The following is a 24,928-nucleotide window of genomic DNA, read 5'->3' on the forward strand; positions in this document are numbered from 1 at the left end:
TAGAGACGGGGTCTCGCTCTTGCTCAGGCTGGTTTTGAACTCCTGACCTTGAGCGATCCTCCCGCCTCGGCCTCCCAGAGTGCTGGGATGACAGGCGTGAGCCACCTCCCCGGCCTAAAATTCTTTCCTGTAACCGTCCTAATGCCCGACATGCCCCCTCCCAAAAGAGGAGAAGGAAACGCAGTGTGCGCGCCCTCGAGCCACTTCACACGCCGTTTTCCAAACAGAACAGCTTTCTCGTTCGCGCTTCCGGACTCTGCGCGTGCTTAGCGGGCGGCAAACCTGTTTTAAGGCTGTGACATCATAGTTCCCCTTCAGCCACCTCTTCCCCACACCCCTCCCCAACACGTCTGCCCCACCCCTGCCCCCGGAGCGGGTTTCGGTTTTCTCACGACGCGGCCGGGATCCTCCAGGCCCACCCCAACTCGCGTGTGCTCTGGGAGGCCCCGACGCCCCACACACGCGTGCTCCGTGACCGGGGCTGGAGGGGCCGAGCTGCTGGCGTGGAGCAGGGCCGCTGCTTACCCACGGCTTTGCCTCTCATCAACGGCTTCCTCTCCGTTACCCGAAGAGGAAGGAGACTCTGTTCCGCCCCAGGTGTTTTGCTGGGTGTTGACAAAACGGCACCCAGAGTCAGAAAGACAGGCCCTACCCCGCCTTTCAGGGGAGACGCAGGGCCACCGCGGGACACGTGAGCGGTTCGTTGCCTGGTGGCTGAGGAGTAGAGTCAGGTACTGTGTTTCCCCGAAAATAAGCCCTACCCATAACACAAGTCCCAGCAGGATGTCTAAGCACGTGTGCCATAGAAGCCCTACCCTGAAAATCAGCCCTAGTGACGGGCGTGGCTGCGCAGCGTCTGCACAACCCGTGCGTGTCGTCGCGGAGCGGGAAGGAACACGAGCAGCCCTTCCCATCCGCCCGTGAGAGCTCTGTGGCTCCACAGGAGAGATCGGGGCCGGTGGCTCTAAGGGAAACAGAGTCGCAAGACATTCAGGACGGGATTCGGGGTCTGGAGAGTGAGGGTGATGTTCCAGAAGAAGACGACTTCACTCTATTTGAATCAATGTAGATGGCTGTACTGTGCTTTAAACAAACAACACATCCCCTGAAAATAAGCCCTAGGGTGTCTTCTTGAGGAAAAATAAACATAAGGCCCCCTCTTGTTTTCGGGGAAACACGGTAGGTGCCGAGTGCTGCCTGGGGTTGCCTCCTTTTGAGGCCACAGAACAGAGCTGGGACACTCTCCTCTTCCTTTTCCCCTTTCGGGAACCTATGGGAACAAGTCACGTCAGCCACACAAGAACTGGGGTCCGCCCGGGGCAGGGGACAGAAGCCGAGAGCTGTGCCCAGAGTGAGCTCCTCGACCGCTGCCCGCTGGTCAGGCCCGGCAGGCTGGCACCGGGCCATCTCAGGACTGGGGGGGCTGGGCGGCCAGCTTTACCTGAAATACGCCCGTCTCGGGCCTTCTGGTTTCAAGGCCTGCTTGGGTCACGTTGTCCTGCCGTCTGTGCTGCACTGCCCAGCACCCTCCAACTCAGCAGTCACCGTGTCACCCCTGAGGGGTCCTCAGGGGCCCCTCGTCCAAGCTGCCGTCTTCATCTTCGGCACCTGGCGGCGTCCTACTGATCAGAGGTGCGCCCGGGTCATCCGTGCAGTCGGACAGTCTCAGGCGTGCGCCCGCGGCCCAGCTGAGACGCGGCCCAGCAGAGGGTGCTTGGCCGCAGGCAGGCGATTAGGCAAGACCTGTGCAGCCCAGGACAGCCGCCTCCCTTCACTTCCTCCCTTCTTCTCCTGTCTCTTCTGCCTCCTCTTCCTTTTTTTTTTTTAACGCAAACTGTTCACAGTCATAATACCGTGTTTCCCCGAAAATAAGCCCTCCCCATAAAACCAGCCCCAGCAAGATGTCTAAGCATGAGCGCCATAGAAGCCCCACCTTGAAAATCAGCCCTAGTGGCGGGCGTGGCTGCGCAGCGCGTCTGCACAACCCGTGCGTGTCGTCGCGGAGCGGGAAAGAACACGAGCAGCCCTTCTCATCCGCCCCGTCGTGACAGCTGCTGTCCCAGAGGTGACCGGAAAGGTGCGGGCAGCCCCACCAGCAAGGTCGGCTCCCCCGTCGGGTCCCGGCCGTCCTGTGCGTGCTGCGATCTGAGGCTTTGAGGGGAAAACAACACATCCCTTGAACATAAGCCCCAGGTGTGTTCTCGAGGAAAAAATAATTATAAGGCCCTGTCCTGTTTTCGGGGAAACACGGTGCTTTATTCAAAGGACAAGTTGTTCGGCACACACTGGAGTTGTCCTAGAGGTGACCACAAGGGAAGGAAGACAGGAACTGCTGGGAGACGTGAGGGGCTGTTGGCACGTGTGCTCCCAAGAAGGGGGACGATTTACAGTGACTTGGGGCAGGACAGTGGATGAGAGGAGAAGCGGGACCAGACGCTGCGGGCAGAGGAGTTGCATGACATTTCTTACTTACCTGAAAGTCGTCCGCCTGTTTATCATTATTAATCATCTAAAAACGCCCATAAAGGAAGAAGTTATCTTTACAAATCCTGGGGTGGTCATTCAACCTTTAAAATGTTCCTTAAAATCAATATGTAGGATTTCGGCTTGATTTTTTTTTTTTTTTTCATTTTTTTACTTTCAGGCAGCTCTGATGTGTCCATTAATCCATTAACTTTTGACTCTAATTAATTCATTGCATTTTTGAGAATGTCCAAAGCAAATTAATGGAGAGTAAGGGTTTCAGGGCCGGGCGTGGTGGCTCACGCCTGTGATCCCAGCACTCTGGGAGGCCGACGCGGGAGGACCGCTCGGGACCAGGAGTTCGAGACCAGCCTGAGCAAGAGTGAGACGCCGTCTCTACTAAATATACAAAAAAATTAGCCGGGTGTGAGGATGCAACCTGTCGTCCCAGGTACCTGGGAGGCTGAGGCAGGAGGATCGCTTGAGCCCAGGGTTCGAGGCTGCAGTGAGCTGTGATGACCCCACTGCACTCCGGCCTGGGTGACAGAGTGGGACTGTGTCTCAAAAAACAAATAAAAAAATAAAAAAGAAGAGTTTCAAATACCGGTTTCTATGTCGGGGTCTATCTTGCAGCCTGTGCCTTCCGCTGGTTCTTCAAGGGCGCCGTTGCTAGGCCGCAGGGCTGGGCGCGGCTTCCGGCCCGTCCGCGCTCAGGAGGCCCGGCCGCCGCGCTCCTCTCCTGCGGGCACGGCCGTGCGGACAGAGCCCCGCGGCACGGGGCGGCGCTGCGCTGGGGACGCGAGCCCGCGCCTCGGGCCTGCACGGCGGGACGGCGCTCCAGCGGGCGTGAGTGACGGGCGGGGCTGGGACCCGCGGGGCGGGGCGGGGGGCGGGGCCGGGCCGGGGAGGGGCGGGGCGGGGGCGGGGCCGGGCGGGGGGCGGGGCCGGGGAGGGGCGGGTTGACGGGGCTGGCAGTGACAGGCGGGGAATCTGGGACCTGTGGGGGCGGGGCGACGGGCGGGACCGGGCGATGGGCGGGGCGGGACTGTGGGCGGAGCCGAGAAGGGGCGGGTTGGGGAGGGGCCGACAGAGTGACAGGCGGGGAATCTGGGACCTGCGGGGGGCGGGGCCGTGGGCGGGGCGGGGAAATGGGCGGGCTGGAGCAGTGGGCGGGGCCGGCCCCAGGCTGGGGCGGTGCAATGAACTGGCTGTGGGCGGGGCCTGGAAATGGGCGTGGCCGAGGGCAGTGGGCGGGACCGCGGCAATGAACTGTCGTGGGCGGGGAAATGGGCGGGGCCGGGCGGCTGCGGGACAGGGGTAATGGCGGGGCAATGGGCGGGACAGGCGGGCCGGGGCAGTGGGCGCGACGGGGCAGTGAGCTGCGCATGGGCGGGGCAGTGGGCGGGCCTGGCGGGGCGGGGCGGGGCCGGGGGCAATGGGCGGGGCAATGGGCGGGCAGGCGGTCCGGGGCAGTGGGCGGGGCAAGGGGCGGACAGTGGGCGGGGCAGGCGGTCTGGGGCAGTGGGAGGGGCAGGGGGCAGTGAACGGGGTAGTGGGCGGGGCAAGGGGCGGTCCGGGGCAGTGGGTGGGCCCGGGCAATGAGCTGCTTGTGGGCGGGGCAAGGGGCGGGCAGTGGGCGGGCCCGGGGCAGTGGGCGGGGCCTGCCGGCCGCCGGCCGGGGCGAGAGCAGTCCGCCCGCCGCCCGCCGCGCCGCCAGCATGTCGTTCATCCCGGTGGCCGAGGACTGCGACTTCCCCATCCAGAACCTGCCGTACGGCGTGTTCAGCACCGCAGGCAACGTGAGCGAGCGGGGGGTGGGGCGGCCGGGCCCGGGGCCGCGGGTTCGAGTCCCGCGCGGCGTCCGGCTGTGCACGTCGTGTGGCCGCGGCCCGCGACACCGGACACGCCGCAGCCGCGGGGCGCGGGGCGGGCGCCGTGGCCGGGCGGGTCCCTCTCGTGCGCCCGCGCGGCCCAGGCCGGGCTGCTGGTTGTCTCTGGTCGGTCCCGACCCAGAGCCCGCACTTGGGCGGCTCAGGGGCGCGGCTCCTGCCCAGAGCAGGTGTCGGCGCGGTCCTGTCGCCTGCGGGCGCCTGGCTTCCCCCGCCCGTCAGAGGGAGAGGAACGGAGCTCGGGCTTGGCCAGGTGCGGTCTGGTCGGTAGAAAGAAACCTTTGGAAACGGGGGGCTCTTAGCGGGTAGATAAAAACGGGGGCCCTGGGCGAGAAAGGCAGGTTCCCTTGGATTCCTTTATGGTATTTGGCTCCCAGCTTTCAAGGCACGGTCCTGACTCGGCCTGTGAGCCGCAGCGCCCCAGGATCTGCCTGACCCCACCAGTGTGCAGGGGGCGCCGGCTGGCTGACCGGTGCCTGGCCGGAGGGAGGCCCCGTCCTGGGCAGGGAGGCCCCTCCGCCCTGGCTGGCCACCGGCCCGCAGTGGCCCGCCTTCCGTGGCCCGCCTGTGGCACTGCCTCCCTCTGCAAGGGCCAACTCGTGGTTTCACAACTGGCAGACCCGGCCAGATGTCGCAAGGACTCAGAAAGTTAACATTCAATCCCGGAGGACACAAACCAGAGGCCGTTAAACCTTAACCCGGCTGGCCAACCACCCCTCTGCAGGCAGGGCCGCCCTCTGCCGCCTCCTCACACTTTGCCCTCAGCAGGCGGGTCCTTGGCCTCACCCCTGCTGGGAGCAAAACCCCTGGACAGAAGCGCTGGGGGGAGGTGGGTGCACCCCCCCACACACACGTAGGGCGCCCTGACTTGCTTTCCCAGGGGAATCAATTTATTGTCTCTCGGAGTGCAGCTAGGGGCCTTCAGACAGCGCGTCCTGCTGTCTTTTTTGTTGTGTTTTTTTTTGACAGTCTCATTATGTTGCCTGGGCTAGAATGAATGCTGGGGCGTCAGCCTAGCTCACAGCAACCTCAAACTCCTGGGCTCAAGCAGTCGTACTGCCTCAGCCTCCCAAGTAGCTGGGATTACAGGCATGCGCCACCACACCTGGCTCATTTTTTCTACATATATATTTTAGTTGTCCATATAATTTCTTTCTATTTTTAGTAGAGACAGGGTCTCGCTCTTGCTCAGGCTGGTCTTGAACTCCTGACCTTAATCTATCCGCCCACCCCGGCCTCCCAGAGTGCTAGGATCACAGGCGTGAGCCGCCTGCCAGGGCCTGCTTTCTTGACATTGCAGCATGGGGAGCAGCCCTGGGGGAAGTCCAGGAGCACGAGGCCCTGGGGAAGTGCCGGGGAGGCAGAGGGGCCCTTGGCCTCCCAGAGGCTCAGGGCCATCCGGCTGAACAGGCCTCGACCAAAGCTGTCACTGCGGTGCTCCACGTTCCGGCGGTTCGGCTGCCTCTCCAGGCCGGCCTAGTTGCCGAGGCAAAACCCCCTCACCCCTGTCGGCAGCTGGGCCGTCCTCCGTGGGGTGGGACAACAGTGACTTAATGCGGCCGTCACCTCATTCATTCCTCTACTCCATGAATGCTCACAAACCCCGACTCTGGGCGGGACTCTGGGCTGGGAGTTGGGCACCAAAGACACAGGGGACTCCCTCCCGCCGACTCGGGACGGGCAGGGCGTGCACAGTGCTCTCTGTGGAGGCAGGTTTGGGGGCCCCCCGAGGACGGACTGTGTGGTCTGGGGCTGATCTGCTGAGTGCCTTGGCACATACCTGTGACCCGGCCCTGCCCGGCCTCCTGGCCTCTGCCCACTCCAGCCGGGCTCTGAGACACGTGGTTTCCCGCCTCAGGGCCCACGCACTCTCTGTTCCTTCTGGCCGGGATCCTCTTCCTTCTGTCTCTGCAAGCCTGGGTCCTTCTCACTCTTGAGGACTCGGTGCAAATGTCATCTCCACAGAGAGGCGTCCCCTCGGCACCGCTCAGAATGAGCTCCCTCCACGCCCGGCCCTGGCTGTCTCTCGCCCCGCACTGTCTCCTCCTGTTGCTTTTGGAGGGCGGAAACCAAGTCACTCCTCTGTCCCCAGAGCCTCCCGCAGCCTCCGCGCAGGGCTGGCGCTGAGAGGAGGCCCTGTAAGAGTTTATGGTATGACCGGTGTCTACGTACAGACATTCATTGAATTCTCGCAACAAACCTACCATTGTGTTACTGTCCCCATTTTACAGATGGGGAACTGAGGCTCAGAGAGGCTAAGCGTCAGGCTCCAGTTCTCGCAGCCAGCAACGTGTGTGTTTGGGGTTGGACCCCCCACATCTGCCAGCCTCCCCACCCCACACTGTCCTTGTCAGGCGGGGGCTTAGGGAAAGCTTTGCTTTGGGCAATCGTGCATTAGATACGGCCAAACATTGCAAAACAGAGGCAATGCCCATTCGGTCCTTAAAGTTACACACGTGGGCTATCTCTCCCTACTTTGTCTCCTCCCTCAAGTTACGGATGGGAAACTGAGGCTCAGAGAGGACCGGGGACTTGTTGGAAGGGATAGGATGGTGGGAGCAGGCCGGCGTCCCCCGGGATCCTGTATTTCACCCGGGGAGCCCCTTCTAGCCTAGCACGGAAGAAAATCACTCCCAAGGCTGCAGGTGGAGGGACTCACTCCCTCAAACTGGTTTTCCAGGTCCTGGGGTTGCAGTTCGAAGCACAAGGGCGGTGACTGGCCACCCGGTGCTTCTAGGCTTGGTTTGTAGCGGAGGAAGCAGGCGGCCGCTGTGAGCAGACCCTGCAGTTTGCTCAGTGGCTGTTTCCCGGCTCCAGCTGGGTGTGGGGCCAGGGTCGGAGATGGGCCCGGTGTCTGCTCTGCCTGTCCCCTGAGTGCACGGCCACGTGGGGCCTGGTGGGTCAGCCCTGTCCCCTGCAGTAGCTGTGCCATTTTCCAGGGTGGGTAGCTGGGCTCTCGGGGGCAGCCTCCTCCAGGGCAGACTCTGCCGGGGCCTCGGCGCTTCGAGGTTACAGCTCCGGTCGGCCTGCCCCCGGGAGCTGACACGCATGGGGAGGTGGCCGTCTTCTCTCAGCCCACCAAAGTGGCCACAGCCCACCCCTGTGCTCCTGGGACTGCCGTGGCAAAGCGGGCGGTTCAGGAGAGCCCGGATCTTGGCTCGGGACGGCCCGGCGGGGGCTCTGCAAACACGCTCTCTGGTTCCTCCTTGAGAGCAGAGCTCAGGGGCCTGGGGACAAAGGCCACGCTTTGCCGGATGTTTAGGACGTTGTATTAGTCAGCATTGCTGCTGGTGTTGTAAGCCAGCGGATCAAGGGGACTCGGACACCAGAATCCAATCAGCCAAATTAGTTTATTTCTACCTGCGCAGGGGCTGCCACCACTACATGCAAGGAGGGAGAAGCAGCCCCGAACAAGGCCCTTGCGGCTTTCTGATACCTTTGGGGCTGGCGGCTAAGCAAGCGCGCAATCACAGAAGCAGAACTTTGACGTTAGTCGTTAATCAAGCGAACAGTGGAGAGGTTCATTGAGGGACAAGGGGCTTTTCCTGGAACAAGGACCTCTCTATTCTTTTTGGGAACAGGCCTGCTCAACTCCCCCTTCCCTCTCCTGGGAACTTCCTCTGGGAACTTTTACTAATAGTTAGAGCAAGACCGACTCCACTTTAGATTTACAGGAGCCATCTTTAGTCTATCTACTTCACTGGGATTTGATGGAGCAGAAAGGACCCCCCTGTGCCCCCCATTTTCTGATCAGCCTGGTTCCTTCACACCTGAGCCCTCCTCCCCCGGAGCTGCAGCAGGGCCCTCCGGCCCCGGCCACCTGACCCTCAGCGCTGTGCCTGGGGCACTCGCTGCCAGGCTGCGCAAATGAATTGCCCTGAGCGAAGGCCTGGGTTCAACCCAAAAATTAACCCGGCTTCCCAGTTAAGGTAGTGAGCTCCTCATCACTGGAGGCATTTAAGCAATGCCTGGGGAACTTTGCAGGGGACTTTGCCTAGACAAGGGGCTCGGGCCGGGCTGCCTGCTCTTCCCCCACTCCAAGGGGTGTTTGATTTATTTCCCATTCAAGGGACACAGCCTCTTTTTCCCTTTTGTCTCGGAAGCGGAGACAAAGGGTGGCACAGGGTCTGTGGGTCCAGTTTCCTGGTCCCCTCTGCAGGAAGCGCCGTCCACAGGGGCAGCCACGGGCTGCTCGGGAGACCGGCTTTCTAGCGGGTGGGCCAAGCCCGGTCGGAGGCTCTGCCTAGTGCTGACCGCGCCGTCTCCCTCCCAGCCCAGACCGAGGATCGGCGTGGCCATCGGCGACCAGATCCTGGACCTCAGCGTCATCAAACACCTCTTCACCGGGCCTGTCCTCTCCCGACACCAGGATGTCTTCGATCAGGTAGGACACTGTGAGATGACCCGTCCCCGATCTCACTTACTGCAAACGCCACCTGGAAACCCTCTCTGAGGTCTTGGAGGTTTTACTTACCGCGTTTCCCCGAAAAAAAGACGGGGCCTTATATTTACTTCTTCTCAAGAAGACACCCCAGGGCTTGTTTTCAGGGGATGTGTTATTTTATTTAAGTACGGGACAGCCATCTACATTGATTCAAATAGAGTGAAGCCGTCTTCCGTGAGAACATCATCCTCACTCTCCAGACCCCGAATCCCGTCCTGAATGTCTTGTGACTCTGTTTCCTTTAGAACCACCGGCCCCGATCTCTCCTGTGGAGCCACAGAGCTCTCACGGGCGGATGGGAAGGGCTGCTCGTGTTCTTTACCGCTCCGAGATGACACGCACGGGTTGTGCAGACGCGACGCGCGGCCACGCCCGTCACTAGGGCTGATTTTCGGGGTGGGGCTTCTATGGTGCAAATGCTCAGACATCCCACTGGGGCTTATTTTATGGGGAGGGCTTATTTTCGGGGGAACACGGCACGTATGGCTGGGGCTGTTCTGGAACAGACAGGCTGGCAGGAGGTGGCCTCGGGGCTCCCCGGGGTGGCTTCTCACGCAGGGGGGTTCCCAGGGGAAAAGAGCTCAGTGTCTGCAGTGCTGGGTCCCTCCAGCCGCCGTCTCTGAGACGAAGCTCTCCAGCGGCCCGGCTCCTTTCCGCACCGGGCCGCCTGAGCCCCCGCCAGCGCCCAAGGCCTGGGGGTGCGCAGGGACAAGGCGGGGGGGAGGGGGTTACGAGCCCTGCCCCCGGGTCTGCAGACACAGCCGGGAGGGGTCGGCCCGGAGCCCGTGCACCCTCGGGATGGAGTGACCGCACGTCCTTAGACGTGGGCTCCCTTGGAAGGCGGGTGGCTCCACCGGGCACTGCCGCATGCCAGGAGCAGCACACACACCCTTTCCTTGGGGCCCCCTCCAAGGACCCCCTGCCGTAGGGGGTCACCAGCCGGGCGGGGCCCCGAGCCTCCGGGACGAGACATGACTCTCCCGGGCCTCGCGTGCGGCAGCTCAGGACCGGCAAGCGCTTTCTCTGCCGCGCCTCGCCGGCTGCGACACCACTTCCCAGCGATCCTCCAGGGCGGCTCGGGCTGCGGCACCCCTGCTGCAGGGCCTGTGGCCGCCCCGTGTGATAGGCGCCGCCTGCAGCCGCAGGCCGGGCAGGGCTTGCCGGTCGCGGTCCCCGGGCGCAGCTCCTGGGCCTGGGCGGTGGGCGCGTGTCCGTGAGGGGCCGAGGCACCGTGGAGAGAGGTGACGCCGTTCTCTCCGGCTTGGTGGAGAGAGAGATCGCAAAACTGGGAGCGGAGGTCCTGGGGTGGGTGTGACCGGGAGGGAGGCGGCGGGGCCGGGCCGGGCGCCTGGCCTCGGTCGGTCAGCAGGAGGGTCCCGGGGCTTCCCTGGGGGTGACGCTGCCCTCCCCCCGTGTGTCCAGCCTGTGCTCAACAGCTTCATGGGCCTGGGGCAGGCCGCCTGGACGGAGGCGAGGGCGCTCCTGCAGGACCTGCTGTCCGCCGGCCAGGCCCGGCTCAGGGATGACGCGGAGCTGCGCAGGCGGTGAGGAGCAGGGGCGCTGGCGGGTGGGGGCACGGTGGGGGGTCCTGCTGCCCGCCCGGGTGGGCACAGAGGCGGGAAGGAGGCGCTGCGGCCCCGCTGGGCGCAAACCCTCCCCGCACGGCCCGTGCCCACCCCGGAGACTGGAGCGGGCCTGGGTCGGGGTCTGGGCTGAGCCTGCGGTGGGCGGGCAGAGCCGGGAGCCGCGCTGCCCCCGCCTGACCCGGCGCCCGCTCTGTTGCAGCGCCTTCACCCCCCAGGCCTCCGCCACCATGCACCTTCCGGCCACCATCGGTGAGTGCGTGTCCTCCGGGACAGGGGCGGGGGGCCGGGGCCCAGGGGGCGGCCAGTCCATGCGGGCAGCGGGAATGGAGGGCCCGGGACCGTCCCCTGCCCGTCACTGCCCGCCCTCAGCACCCAGGCCCAGAGCTAACGCGGCCTGTGCCACGGCTCGGGTTGCGGGTGCTGCACACGGCTGCCTGCCCGGCACTCGCCGGCTCTGTGTCTCTCCCTCTCTGTGTCTCTCCCTCTGTGTCTCTCCCTCTCTCTGTCTCTTCCCCTCTCTCTGTCTCTCCCCTTCTCTGTGTCTCTCCCTCTCTCTGTCTCTCCCCTTCTCTGTGTCTCTCCCTCTCTGTGTCTCTCCCTCTCTGTGTCTCTCCCCCTCTCTGTCTCTTCCCCTCTCTCTGTCTCTCCCCCTCTCTGTGTCTCTCCCTCTCTCTCTCTCTCTCCCTCCCTCTGTGTCTCTCCCTCTGTGTCTCTCCCTCTCTGTGTCTCTCCCTCTGTGTCTCTCCCTCTCTCTGTCTCTCTCCCTCCCTCTGTGTCTCTCCCTCTCTGTGTCTCTCCCTCTCTGTGTCTCTCCTTCTCTGTGTCTCTCCCTCTCTGTGTCTCTCCCCCTCTCTGTGTCTCTCCCTCTCTCTGTCTCTCCCTCTCTGTGTCTCTCCCTCTCTGTGTCTCTCCTTCTCTGTGTCTCTCCCTCTCTGTGTCTCTCCCCCTCTCTGTGTCTCTCCCTCTCTCTGTCTCTCCCTCTCTGTGTCTCTCTCCCTCTTTGTCTCTCCCTCTCTGTGTCTCTCCCTCTCTCTGTCTCTCTCCCTCTGTCTCTCTCCCTCTCTCTGTCTCTCTCCCTCTGTGTCTGTCCCTCTCTCTGTCTCTCCCTCTGTGTCTCTCCCTCTCTTTGTGTCTCTCCCTCTCTGTGTCTCTCCCTCTGTGTTTCTCCCTCTCTCTGTCTCTTTCCCTCTTTGTCTCTCCCTCTCTGTGTCTCTCCCTCTCTCTGTCTCTCCCTCTCTCTGTCTCTCTCCCGCTGTGTCTCTCCCTCTCTGTGTCTCTCTCCCTCTCTTTGTCTCTCCCTCTCTCTGTGCCTCTCCCTCTCTCTGTTTCTCTCCCTCTGTGTATATATGTATCTCTCTCTCTCTATATATATATATCTCCCTCTCTCTGTATGTCTCTCTCTGTATCTCTCTGTCTCTCTCCCTCTCTCTGTATGTTTGTCTCCCTCTCTCTCTGTATCTCTCTCTATATATATGCATATCCCTCTCTCTGTATGTCTCTGTCTCCTTCTGTGTGTGTGTGTGGATATATATATCCCTCTCTGTTTCTCTCTCCCTCTCTCTGTATCTCTCTCTCTTTCCCTCTATCTCTCTCTTTCTCTTCCCCCCTCTCTGTGTGTGTGTATATATATATTTCCCTCCCTCTGTCTGTATCTCTCTCTCCCCCCCACCCCCATCCCCCCTCCCGGCTCCCCCAAGCTGTGAGTCTGCAGTTCTGAGGGGCTCGGCCGCCGTGCGGGCCGTGGAGCGAGCCGGGGAGTCTGGACGAGTGTCAGGCAGGAAGCTGGAGCTGTGGAAACTCTCCCAGCCTGAAGCAGAGAGAGGCCGAAGCGGCCTGTGGCCTCCCTCCTTGTCCCCTTGTCCGTCCGTCTGCCCGTGAGGCCACCTCCCCGGCCGGGCCTGGCACCGTGTGCCCAGGAGCCGGCCGCCCTGCTCGGGGACGTCTGGGCGCCCTGGGTCGGCGCTCGAGCCTGGGCTGGGTCCTCGGCCGCCGCCGCTGCGTGGACAAAGCTCGCCAGAGGGTGGGCCGGGCCAGGTGGGGTGGGGCGGGGCGGAGTCCCCTGCCCCAGCCTGTCCCCTCCGTCCCCGCACGCTGGGGGCCAGTCGTCTCGGGGATTCCTCCTCGCGCCTGTGCTGTGTCTCGGATCTCGTCTTCCGCAAATGTCTCGGCTGTTGCCCTGTGCGGAGCGGGGGAGCGCGGCCGGCCGGTCCACCTGTGGCTCTGACCCGTCCTCTCCCGTCCTTCGCCACCTGCGCCCCAGTGTGGGCCGCGGGCACTGGGCGTGCCCAGGTGTCTTCCCCCAGAGGGGAGGTTTGGGAAGATGAACGGACAGACTGCCCCAGCTGGTTCTTCCTGCGGAAGACAGGGCCCCGGCCTGCACGCCGCCCGCCCAGCATGGCGAGGCCTTGTCCTGGCACTGGGCGCGCGGGCGGGCTGCCCTGGGACGGCCATGCCCGGGGGGCGCGGCGGCTGCCACTCACATGCAGGTCCCGCCGTGGGCCTCAGAAACTCTTGGCTCCGGATTCCGTATCTGGTGTCCCGGCTGTGGGCCCTGGAAGCAAGTCCCACGCCCCGATCCTTGCTCCTGCCCGGGCGTCTGGGTCACTGACGGGCTCCCCGGTTTTCCCCAGGAGACTACACGGACTTCTACTCGTCCCGGCAGCACGCCACCAACGTGGGCATCATGTTCAGGGGCAAGGACAGCGCGCTGATGCCCAACTGGTATGTCGCGAGGGGCCAGGCGCCTGGGCGGGGTCAGGGTCCGTCTTCCCACCTGCAAAGCATGTCTGCTGGGGGGGGGCGCCAGGCCCCTCTGGGGTGGCGGTCGGGTAGGGGGGGACCCCGTAAGGGCGACCTGGGGGACCCGTAAGGACAGGAGGCTGCAGCCCCTGGAAACAGTGGCCCCAGCCCTGGTCTCGCAGCTGTGGGGTCACAGGCGGGTCCCCTGAGCTCCTTCATCCAGAGAACGGGGTGGGAACTAGAGTCCCCGCGCCCTACGCCCCGTGGGAGCCCTTCATTGGCACGCCGTGGGGCACGTCCCGTCGGCGAGTCCTAGACCCCGGGTTCTCCGTGCCCAACTGTCCGGCGAGTAGGGGTCCCCAGCGTGCTCGGGGCTGTCCCTCCCCCAGGGCGTGGTCTGCGTGGTCGCCCGTCTGAGCTCAGTGTGCTCTGTGAGGGTGCCCAGGCCGGCGCGAAGGGAAACAGCGAGGAGACCACCTCTTGGGTGGTGCCATGTGCGTGGTGACCGTCACCGCCCGCTGTCCCCCCAGTGTCCTCCCAGTGCTGGCCCTCGGGGTGCGGGGCAGTCAGGCTTCACCCCTACCTGCCTTTTGATTTTTAAGACATTGTGGCAGGGTGCACACATAAACACAAGATTTACCGCCGTCCCCATCTTTAAGCGCTTAGTGACAACGGTAAGTGCAGTTGGCACTGTGCAGCCGCCACCGCCCTCCTGTTCCAGAACATTCCGTCTTGCAGACTGCAGCTCTGTCCCTCCCGTGCCCGGCAGCCACAAGTCGCTCTGCCTCTGCGACTCGGGCCACTCTGGGCCTCACAGAGGAGGAGTCCTTCAATGTTTGTCCTTCCCCGACCGGCCGATGTCACCCGGCATGTTGTCCTTCCACGACCGGCCAATGTCACCCGGCACGTTGTCCTTCCCCGACTGGCCGATGTCACCTGGCATGTTGTCCTTCCGTGACTGGCCGATGTCACCCGGCATGTTATCCTTCCACGACTGGCCGATGTCACCCGGCATGTTGTCCTTCCACGACCGGCCGATGTCACCCGGCACGTTGTCCTTCCCCGACCGGCCGATGTCACCCGGCATGTTGTCCTTCCACGACCGGCCGATGTCACCTGGCATGTTGTCCTTCCCCGACCGGCCGATGTCACCCAGCATGTTGTCCTTCCGTGACTGGCCGATGTCACCCGGCATGTTATCCTTCCGTGACATTCCGCCGCGTGCAGGCACACGAGTTAGCTGTCCGTTCACGCGTGGGCGGGCACTCAGGAGCACCTGCCGATTTCGGAGCCGAGCGTCCGTGCTGACTCAGTTTCTACCTTTCACGTGTTGCGTGTCGCGACGTTCGCCGGCTCTGATGCCCTGTGGTCCTCCCTGCCTGCACAGGCTGCACCTGCCCGTGGGCTACCACGGCCGCGCCTCCTCCGTCGTGGTGTCCGGCACCCCGGTCCGCAGGCCCATGGGACAGACGAGGCCCGACGACGGTGAGTGGCCCCGCGTGCCTGCTGGCGCCAGCTCTGCGTCCCGCGGCCGCGGCCTCACGGCAGCCCCCTCCCTGCTGTCCCCGCAGCGCAGCCGCCCGTGTACGGCCCCTGCCGACTCCTGGACCTGGAGCTGGAGATGGTGAGCCCCGCCGCCCACCGCGCGTCTTCCCCGGACAGCTCCGTGGCGGCCACCCCTCCAGCCACATCCCCGGGCTCTGCGCCCCTCCCGCCCGCCGCGGGGAGCGCAGTCCCCCTTCCTCGCTGCCGCAGACTCTGTCCTTGCAAGTTCGCTTCTTGCTTATTAGCATTTTCCTGCGACCTCCAGTTAGCTTCCGCAGGGCTTCGGGGCGCTCCTGGGTGTGCCGGGCAGGGAAAACCCGAGCCTCGGGCGGGCGGCGGGCGCGTTCCCGGCCGACACCAAACCAGGCACCAAACGCTGCCATCTGGCCTCGGCCCTCACGCTGTGCGCACGCGGCCTTTCCGTGCCTGCCTGGCGCCACGCTTTCCGTCTCTGTGCTTCGTGGGCGCTTCGCTGTTCCTGACGGCCCCCAGTGCAGGGCTGGGTGCTGACGGTGCCTCTCGGTGCAGCAGGGCCGGCGTGCCTCACGGAGGACGCACGCGTGTCAGACAGCTCCGTGTGGGCGCGAGCTCAGTTCGCTGTTCTCGAGCACAGGCTGACGAGGTGCGCTAGCTGAGGCTCTTCAAGCAGAGACGCCGGAAGCCGGGCTGCGCGGTTAGGTGGGCCGGCTGGTGGCCGTGCGCTGATGGGGGCTGGTAACTACCCACCTGGCCTGGCGTTCCCCCAGGAGGCAACGGCGCCGCCCTTGTGGCCGCTCTGTAGAGCGTGGCTGCCTGAGCCACAGAGTCCACGGGACCCGCCCCGTGGCACCGTGGCTGGGCCCACGCGACCACAGATCCGTGGGCACTTCAGGGCCGCAGGCTTTTTTAAATTGAAGTTTTCATTCTGAGGCCGTGAGAGACTGGCACGCGGACGTGAGCCGTGTTGCCGAGAGGTGCCGACACCCTCCTCGCGGCCTCCTGTCCGGCGTAACGTCCCGCGTGGCCGGGGCGACGGCACAACAGGGTGTGGACGCTCTGCCGTCGGCCCGTCCCCCCCGGCGGTCCCGCGTGCCCAGGACTGCCGGTTTTAAGAGGGACGCTGACGTCCGGGCAGCTGGGGGAGAGAGGGGACGGGGACAGAGGAGGGGCTGAGCGGGAGGGGAGGGCTCTGGCACCTGGCAGGCCGCACCTGGTGGTGGGCGGGGCCGGGTGGGGGGCGCAGGTGGAGGTGCCTGGGGACGCTCTGAGGGTCCCGTCACCGCAGGTGCAGGAGAAGGGCCTGGGGCCACGTCGGCTGTGGGGCCACATTGGCTGTGGGGCCACGTCGGCTGTGGCAGTGGGATCAGGGTGGCCGAGGGAGGCTGGGGACCCAGCTGGCTTGTCCAGAGCCGCCTGTCACCCTTGGCTGCCCTGTGATTTCTCCAGACCGGCAGAGGAGGGAGTCGGGGGCTCTTCCGCACAGTCCTGGGGAGGGGGCGTCCCTGCCAGCCCCCCTCCTCCTCCTCTGCCTTCCGAGGGTGCCCCTGGGGCCCTGCTCGGGGCTGGGGTCGTCGCTCTGGGGGACGAAGGACTCTGCAGGCAGGTGCTTCCCCTGTGCCTTCCCGTCAGGGGGGTTGGGCAGAGGACACGCGTGGTCCGAATCCTGGCAGGTGGCTCCTCTGTGAGACGGGGCCCTTGGGGATTCTGTTTTTATCTTAACGAAGAATGTGCGATGTTTGGAGTCTGCCACGGAACACATGAAACGGCGACTAAAGTTCCCCAAATGTCCTAGCCAAGTCTGCGTGCTTTGGTGCTTTGGAGAGAGAGGTCCCAGGTTTTTCCCTGACGCCTCTGGGTGTCCTGTTGGTTCCCGGACTTGACGTCGGTGCAGCTTCGTCAGACGTGGGGGTGGGGCGGCGGAGCAGGGTCTGGGGCGCGGGCCGGGCTGTGGGGTTGCCCGCCAGGGGCTCTTCCCTCTTTGCGGAGTGACGAGGCCCTTTGGTGTGTGGTGGCGTGAGTCCCAGCGCTGTCCTTCTCGTGAACCTGGTGTAGCTGTCAGGGCTTAAGAGGCAAAGCGAGTGTGTGTGGGGGGCGGCCAGGGATGGGACGCCCTGCAGGAGGGAGGGCCGAGGTGGCCCTGGGTGTGCAGAGGGGGCCCTGCCCCCCGAGGCCACGCCGCACAGCTCGAGCGTGGGCTGTGACTTGGACGTACGGCGGGCTCCGGCCAGGCCCCTGCGGCCGCCCCGCTCCCCGGCCGGGCTTTGGAAGCCCCCGACCTTTGCCCTCCAGGCGACAGGTGACCTGGGACTGCAGGTGAGCCTCAGACCCTGACCGCTCTCCCGCCCCCCGCGGCAGGCTTTCTTCGTCGGCCCCGGGAACAGACTCGGGGAGCCGGTCCCCATCTCCAGGGCCCACGAGCACATCTTTGGGATGGTGCTGATGAACGACTGGAGCGGTAACCGCGGTGGTGGGGCGGCGGCGGGGCGGGCGGGGCCCTGGGAAGCCGTGGGCGGTCACGGACAGCGGCGGCCGTTGGTGCGGTGACAGAGAGTGCCGGTCCCCGCATCAAACAGACTCTGGCTTGGAGAGCTGGGCCAGCCCCTTCACCTCTCTGCGCTCCGGTTTTCTCGTAGGGGACAGGCCGTGGCCGACGTCATAACTAACGTTTATCGAGCACCTACTATGTGTCGGTCCCTGTGCTTAACGCCCATGTGCATTCTCCTGCTGGCCCCAATGATGTTATTAGTATTCCCATTTTGCAGATGAGAAACTGAGGCACAGAGAGATTTCAGTTAGTTGCTAAGCCTAGAAGCTGAGCAGCCCAGCTCCTGAGCCCGAGATGGCCACATGTGGGACAGGATTCTGGTGCCCAAGCTCCCAGGGACCGTCCCTCTCCCCATCTGAAGATGGTCCCCTCCTTGAGGCCGTCCTGACCCCACCTTGCTGTCCTGCTTCTGAGCCTCTGGCGCCCTCAGAGGACCCCTGTCCCCCCTGGCATCCACTGCTTTGCCCCTCGGCCCTGGCAGCCCGGCTGGGCACGACCCCGGGGCCCCGCCAGCCTCAGCGAGCGCCCGCCTCCCCGCAGCCCGGGACATCCAGAGGTGGGAGTACGTGCCCCTGGGGCCCTTCCTGGGGAAGAGCTTTGCCACCACCATCTCGCCCTGGGTGGTGCCCATGGACGCCCTCCTGCCCTTCGCCGTGCCCGGTCCCCAGCAGGTGAGCGCACCTCTGCGGGGGAGGGGAAACCCACGCCTGCCCACAAGGGGGCCCTGGGGCATTCTGGGTGCAGTGACTGCCACCTGGCAGCTGTGGGGTCCCTCCTGCACGAGGGGGGCCCTGGGGCATTCTGGGTGCAGTGACTGCCACCTGGCCTGCACGAGGGGGGCCCTGGGGCATTCTGGGTGCAGTGACTGCCACCTGGCAGCTGTGGGGTCCCTCCTGCACGTGGGGGGCCCTGGGGCATTTTGAGTGCAGTGACTGCCACCTGGCAGCTGTGGGGTCCCTCCTGCACGTGGGGGGCCCTGGGGCATTCTGGGTGCAGTGACTGCCAGGCAGCTGTGAGGTCCCTCTTGCTCCCTGGTGTCCTCGCCCCCAGCACAGCTCTCGGGGAAAGCACAGACCTGTGTAAACGCCAGGAGACTCTCTGTGGCCGGGGCTGGCAGGAGGAGGGGTCCCCAATACACCAAGTGGCATGAATCCCAGGCGCCATCAGACTGCGTCTGTGCAGGGCGCCCCCTGGAGCCCAGCTCCCAGAATGCAGCCTGCAGCCCAGCGGCAGGGGTCCCTGCCCGGCAGCCCCCCAGCTCCCTGCAGCAGGCCCGGCCTCTTGCTGGGATCCCCCCTTCTCAGTGCTGGGCCCCAGCCCCACCCCCATCAGCAGAAGCCACTAGCCAGAGCCCCCTGCACCCTGACGTCCTGTGTCCCCTCCCCACTCTTCCCAGCTGGCATGCTCTTCTTGCCTTTCTGTCCCCAGAGCTCCCTGCTTCTCCCCTGTCCCTGAGTCCTGCAGTGCCTCCAACCCCGTCCCCAACCCCGTCCCGCCTGTGGGGCCCAGGCAGGGCTCCGGGCCTTTGCACGTCCTCCCTGCCCGTCTCCACGCCCTGCCCTTGGGGCCCCTCTGCCACCTGGACCCCCCTCTGGGGTCAGGTCACCCCGTTGGGCTGCAGACACGCGGGGGCTTTCCCTGCAGGCAGCTCCCGGGAACGCCCGGGCTCTCACGCTGCTCCCTGCTCCCCCCACCACGCCTGCCTAGTCACCCAGACCCCGCGCATCACTTCCTCCCCGGCCCCAAACAGACAGATGGGTCTGGGCTCCGCCTCCCCCGCTCCGGCCCTTCCCAAACGCTGATTGTGCGCCGCCTCCTGCCCCTTCGGAACTGTTACTTGTTTCATGTTAAAGCTTAAATCATGGCCGGGTGCGGTGGCTCACGCCTGTCATCCCAGCACTCTGGGAGGCCGAGGCGGGCGGATTGCTCGAGGTCATGAGTTCGAGACCAGCCTGAGCAAGAGCAAGACCCCGTCTCTACTATAAATAGAAAGAAATTAATTGGCCAACTAATATATATAGAAGAAAATAACAGGGCATGGTGGCGCATGCCTGTAGTCCCAGCTACTCCGGAGGCTGAGGCAGGAGGATCGCTTGAGCCCAGGAGATTGAGGTTGCTGTGAGCGAGGCTGACGCCACGGCACTCACTCTAGCCTGGGCAACAAAGCGAGACTATCTCAAAAAAAAAAAGAAAAATAGAAATTAATTGACCAACTAATATATATAGAAAAAATTAGCTAGGCATGGTTTTGCATGCCTGTAGTCCCAGCTACTTGGGAGGCTAATTTAGACTCTGTCTGAAAAAAAAAAACCAAAAAAACACTTAAACCACGTGTCAAGAAGAGCAGCTCTGTGTCCAGTGTCACCAGCTGCACCTCTGATCACACAAAGAAACACGCAACTACCAAACTCGCCAAAAAACGACGTCCTGTCCCCCTGGCGACTCGCGTCACTCTTTAGGAAAACACAGCCTTGGGCCGAGGTGCAGACGTTCATCTGGAGGGCTGGGGCTCCAGGCGGGGCCACCCGCCCCCAGGGCCCACAGCGCCTCGCCCCCCACCCCACCCCCACAGGCCTCAGGTGCTCCCGTCTCCGCCCCCACCGACCCCTTCCCCAGCCCTCCCCTTCCCCGGCTTTCTGGGACTTCCTGGTTTGGCCCCTCGACCTTTGACCTGCTGGTCCCCTCTCTCAGCCGCTTTTCCTGGAGTCTGGGACTCGAGGCCACCCCCACCCCACGCTCCTGCCAGGGGTGGGGCTCCGGTGACCTCTGTGCCGTGTCCCCCCCAGGACCCCCAGCCCCTGCCGTACCTGCGCCACGACCGGCCCTACGCGTTTGACATCCACCTCTCCGTGGCCCTGAAAGGTACGCTGTGGGGGAGGGGCGTGCCCAGGGCCCCGCAGGCACCTGGGCCTCGGCGAGGTGGGGGGCCGCCTCCCCTGCTGCTGCCCGGCTGCAGGGCCGTGGGCCGGGTCCCCAACCTGTCCCTGCCCCGGTTTGTCCCTGCGAAACGGGGTGACAATGGCGTCGACCTTGAGCTGTGTGGCGTCGACCTTGAGCATGGCAGCTCCCGTGGAGGTCCAGCGCGGTGCTTGTGGTAGGGACAGTCAGGTGCCACCTTCCGTCCCCTGGGGGCCCACCGGTGCCCGGTGGCCACACGCAGACCTGCGGGGCCACGCCTCCTTCCTTCCTCGGTTTCTCGCCTCCTTTGTCTGCGTCTTTCTCACTGCTGGGCCTCGGCCCTCCGTGGGGGAGGTTCCCAGCGGGAGGCTCGGAGCCCCCCAGGAGGGGAAGAGCTGTCTGGGGGGGTCGGGAGGCTCTGGGAGGGAGGGGCCGTCCGAGGGAGCCTGGCAGCGGCCTCAGTGCCTGCCTGGAGCCTGTGCCGGCCCCTCCCAGCGCCGAGTCAGGAGAGCCAGGCCCAGAGAGGGAGGCCCAGAGAGCAAGGCCCAGAGAGAGGGAGGCCCAGAGAGCAAGGCCCAGAGAGAGGGAGGCCCAGAGAGGGAGGCCCAGAGAGAGGGAGGCCCAGAGAGAGGGAGGCCCAGAGAGCGAGGCCCAGAGAGAGGGAGGCCCAGAGAGGGAGGCCCAGAGAGAGGGAGGCCTAGAGAAGGAGGCCCAGAGAGAGTGAGGCCCAGAGACCAAGGCCCAGAGAGAGGGAGGCCCAGAGAGGGAGGCCCAGAGAGAGGGAGGCCCAGAGAGCAAGGCCCAGAGAGAGGGAGGCCCAGAGAGCAAGGCCCAGAGAGAGGGAGGCCCAGAGAGCAAGGCCCAGAGAGAGGGAGGCCCAGAGAGCGAGGCCCAGAGAGAGGGAGGCCCAGAGAGCGAGGCCCAGAGAGAGGGAGGCCCAGAGAGTGAGGCCCAGAGAGAGGGAGGCCCAGAGAGGGAAGGGTCCACCGAGTCGCTTGGCCAGCTAGAGGCAAGGTGGGGACTGAGTCCGAGTGTCACGGGTTCCGGGCTCCCCCTGCACCCACAGCCTCGTTGCCATGGTGCCCTCCTGGGCATGGCTCCCGCCTTTGGGGGTGACACGCCCAGAGGCCACTGTGGGGAGGACCAGATGACCCAGGGCCGCAGCCCCGAATTTGCAGTCCGGAGCTCCGAGTCGGGGCGGGTGAAAGGGCCTGGGGGGGGCAGCGGGGACCCAGACTTCCCTGGCTGAGCAGCAGCTGGCTCCGAGCCCCTCAGAGGCGGGCGGGGCCAGGGGGCGCCTGGTGTTGAGGGAGGGGAGGACCCTTCTCCTTATCAGAGCCGCTCAGGCCTGGAACGGCGCCCAGTGCCCTCGCATGTGCTAGGTGCTCAGCAAAGACTGCGAATTAGGGCCGGGCGCGGTGGCCCTAAGCCACGCCTGTAATCCTGGCAATCTGGGAGGCCGAGGCAGGAGGATCACTCGAGGTCAGGAGTTCGAAACCAGCCTGAGCAAGAGCGAGACCCCCGTCTCTACTATAAATAGAAATAAATTAATTGGGCAACTAATATACATAGAAAAAATTAGCCGGGCATGGTGGCGCATGCCTATAGTCCCAGTCACTCGGGAGGCTGAGGCAGGAGGATCGCTTGAGCTCAGGAGTTTGAGGTTGCTGTGAGCGAGGCTGACGCCACAGCACTCACTCTAGCCTGGGCAACAAAGCCAGATTCTGTCTCAAAAAAAAAAAAAAAAGACCTTGAATTAGTAAATAGCACACCACCCATCACAGGAGGGGCTGGGTAGGGGACACATGGCCCAGCCACCCAGAGGGCCTCCGAGGGGGTGGTGGCTGTCCTCGGTCACAGGTGGCGGGCAGGTGTCCGCGGGCCACACTCTCTCCAGCCGGTTCGTGGCTGCCGGGAGCACGGTGTTAAGAAGGATTCCGAGGCTGCACGTGGACTCAGAGGACACGTGCCCTGATGGGCTGACGCCGCCTACCAGGGGTGGGGGCAGGAGGCGTGGCTGTGAGCGTGGACGGCCACTCCCAGGCCCGGCCGCCTCGTGGAAGCCTCTGGGCTCGGACGTCCGAGGGGCTGTCAGCTCCACGGACTAAGTGAAACCGCGTTGGACCCGGGACAATTCCGCCCGTCCCCTCCTCCTCCCTGGCGGGCGGGGTGGCGGCTTCACAGCCGGCTCTCCTCCGTCCCACAGGGGAAGGCATGAGCCGCGCGGCCACCATATGCAGGTCCAACTTCAAGGTGGGCTCTGGGGCTGGGCGGGGGAGGGGGGTCGTCCTCCCTGTCGGGGGCAGGGAAGGGCGTCGCGTGTGGGTCCCGCGCAGCCAGCCAGGGGAGCCGTGGGCGCTCCTTATGCTTCCTGGAGGGGGTGGTGGGGCAGGCCGCGGTGGGGAGGTCGGAGGTCGGGGTCCTGGAGCGGGTGGAGAGAGGCGGGGTGCAGGGGCACGGCTGCCGCTGCTGTGAGCCGGCCGGGCGGGGGAGGGCCGGCGCCTGCGTGGGGTGCACAGGCAGGTCTCGCCCAGCCGCCCCCCTGCCCCCAGCACATGTACTGGACGATGCTACAGCAGCTCACGCATCACTCGGTCAACGGCTGCAACCTGCGGCCCGGGGACCTGCTGGCTTCCGGAACCATCAGCGGCCCGGTGAGTGTCCCGCGGCCTTGCGGGGGGGGGGGGGGCCTACTCATCCCCACTCAGGCCGGGGGCCCCGCTCGCCCTCCAGAGGGGTCTCAGGCCTGGGCGGGGGGCGCACCTACCCCTCCGTCTTCCCCCCAGCCTCACCCTTGTCGGGGTGCAGGAGGGGTGCCCCTCCCCTCAAGTCCAGCCGGGGGAGGCTGGCGTGAGGCCGGAGGCCGGTCTCGGCCTCCACAGGGAGAGTCAGGGCGACAGGTGGACAAAGTCAGGAACTGACAGTGCCTTGGTTGTCACCACCTCCCCCTGCCCCTCCCAGGACGGGGTGGTCCCTCCCGCCCTCCCCCAAGCCGGGGTGACCCAGGGGGGAGTCACAGAGCCTCAGGGACGATGGCCTTGGGTCGGGGCAAGCGTCCGTCACTCCCAGCAAGGGCCTGGCGGCGTCAGGCCCCCCAGCCGGCCAGGGTTTAGGGTCCCGAAGGCGGGAGCCCTCGGTGGGCAGCCGCCCTGGCTGCCGGAGGGAGGGACGGGGTGCCGGGTGCCCGGCCCGGGGGGGGGGGGCACTTCCACCACGGGGGTGCCACTGAGGCCGGGGGCGCCACTGAGGCCGGGGGCACAGGCCTCGCCGAGTGCTGTCCGCGCCGGGGTTGACGTGCCCGCCACCCAGACGTGAGCACCGGTGACCTTTCCCCTCCTTCGCGAAGGAGCCCGAGAGCTTCGGCTCCATGCTGGAGCTGTCCTGGCGGGGCACGAAAGCCATCGAGCTGGGCGAGGGGCAGACGCGGAGGTTCCTGCTGGACGGGGATGAGGTCGTCATCACAGGTGAGGGCTGCGGGCAGGTGCCACCTCCTCCCCCGGGGGGCTGCTCCTCTGCGTGGGGACGTCGTCCCTGAGAGTCCCCGTGGGCGGGGTGTCCTCACGCTGACCTGTCTCCTGTCCCTCTGCGTGGGGACGTCGTCCCTGAGAGTCCCCGTGGGCGGCGTGTCCTCACGGCTGACCCGTCCCCCTGTCCCTCTGCGTGGGGACGTCATCCCTGAGAGTCCCCGTGGGCGGGGTGTCCTCATACTGACCCGTCCTCCTGTCCCTCTGCGTGGGGACGTCGTCCCTGAGAGTCCCCGTGGGCGGGGTGTCCTCACGGCTGACCCGTCCCCCTGTCCCTCTGCGTGGGGACGTCATCCCTGAGAGTCCCCGTGGGCGGGGTGTCCTCACGCTGACCTGTCTCCTGTCCCTCTGCGTGGGGACATCGTCCCTGAGAGTCCCCGTGGGCGGGGTGTCCTCATACTGACCCGTCCTCCTGTCCCTCTGCGTGGGGACGGCGTCCCTGAGAGTCCCCGTGGGCGGGGTGTCCTCACGGCTGACCCGTCCTCCTGTCCCTCTGCGTGGGGACGGCGTCCCTGAGAGTCCCCGTGGGCGGGGTATCCTCACGGCTGACCCGTCCCTCTCCGTTGCAGGACACTGTCAGGGAGACGGGTACCGCGTCGGCTTTGGCCAGTGCGCCGGAAAAGTGCTGCCCGCGCTCGCGCCAGCGTGAGGCTCTCCGGACCCTTCCGGAAGCGAAGGCTGGAGCCTCGCCCCGCCCGGGGCCTCCCTCTGCTGCGAGCCTCGTCCCTCCTCGGCGCCCAATAAACGCCCGCCGTGCCCTGCCGGGGCCGCCGCTGTGTCCACCTGTGTCCTTGATCTGACCCTTGACCCCTGGGCGGAGGCGGGCGTACCTGGGTGGCGGGCGCCCGTGCGCCTGTCTCCCGTTTCCCCAGCCAGCGGGGCCGGGGCGCTGCGGAGTTGCTGCCGGCGTCCCAGGACGCCCGACCGTGAGTCGCGCTCAGAGACACGGAGCCCGTGTGGGGGGTGTCAGCGTCTCTGTGTGTGTGTCTGCGTGTCTGCGTCTGTCTCTGTGTGTGTGTCTATGTGTCTGCGTGTCTGCGAGTCTGTGTGTGTGTGTCTGCGTGTGTCTGTCTGCGTGTCTGCATGTCTCTGTGTGTCTGTGTCTGCGTGTGTCTGCATGTGTCTCCATGTTTCTGTGTGTGTGTCTGCCTGTGTCTGCGTGTCTCTGTGTGTGTCTGCGTGTGTCTGTGTGTGTATGTGTGTCTGCGTGTGTCTGCGTGTGTGTATGTGTCTGCGTGTGTCTGCGTGTGTGTCTGTGTCTCTGTGTGTGTCTCTGTGTGTGTGTCTGCGTGTGTCTGTGTGTGTATGTGTGTCTG

At 65.0% G+C, this 24,928-nt stretch overlaps 1 protein-coding gene and 1 long non-coding RNA gene across 4 annotated transcripts in view; one reads left to right on the forward strand and one right to left on the reverse strand.

Moving 5' to 3' along the window:
- LOC105864352 (uncharacterized) overlaps positions 1–3,322 on the reverse strand; it is a 35,213-nt gene extending 31,891 nt beyond the window's left edge. Inside the window, exons 1-3 of one of the 2 annotated variants that reach the window (XR_012920063.1) lie at positions 3,068–3,322; positions 1,934–2,151; positions 1,442–1,619 (exon numbers count right to left, since the gene is read on the reverse strand). This is a non-coding gene — a long non-coding RNA (uncharacterized LOC105864352). The remainder of the gene's footprint in view (positions 1–1,441; positions 1,620–1,933; positions 2,152–3,067) is intronic. The other variant, XR_012920064.1, reaches the window with a different exon arrangement.
- A 796-nt stretch (positions 3,323–4,118) lies between these two features.
- On the forward strand, positions 4,119–24,392 carry FAH (fumarylacetoacetate hydrolase). 2 transcript variants are annotated; one of them, XM_012752198.3, is made up of 14 exons: positions 4,119–4,262; positions 8,626–8,736; positions 10,219–10,340; positions 10,582–10,631; positions 13,013–13,103; positions 14,509–14,606; positions 14,693–14,745; positions 17,001–17,100; positions 17,731–17,861; positions 19,977–20,052; positions 22,295–22,341; positions 22,641–22,742; positions 23,435–23,552; positions 24,182–24,392. In XM_012752198.3, the coding sequence occupies exons 1-14, from the start codon at positions 4,182–4,184 to the stop codon at positions 24,259–24,261; spliced, it is 1,260 nt and encodes a 419-aa protein (XP_012607652.2). In that variant the 5' UTR covers positions 4,119–4,181; the 3' UTR covers positions 24,262–24,392. The 2 variants fall into 2 exon arrangements, with proteins under 2 accessions (XP_012607652.2, XP_075860802.1); XM_076004687.1 differs by lacking the exons at positions 17,001–17,100; positions 17,731–17,861.
- The last annotated feature ends 536 nt before the right edge of the window (positions 24,393–24,928 follow it).

This window comes from Microcebus murinus, chromosome 7, assembly GCF_040939455.1.
Source record: "Microcebus murinus isolate Inina chromosome 7, M.murinus_Inina_mat1.0, whole genome shotgun sequence".
NCBI lineage: Eukaryota > Metazoa > Chordata > Mammalia > Primates > Cheirogaleidae > Microcebus > Microcebus murinus.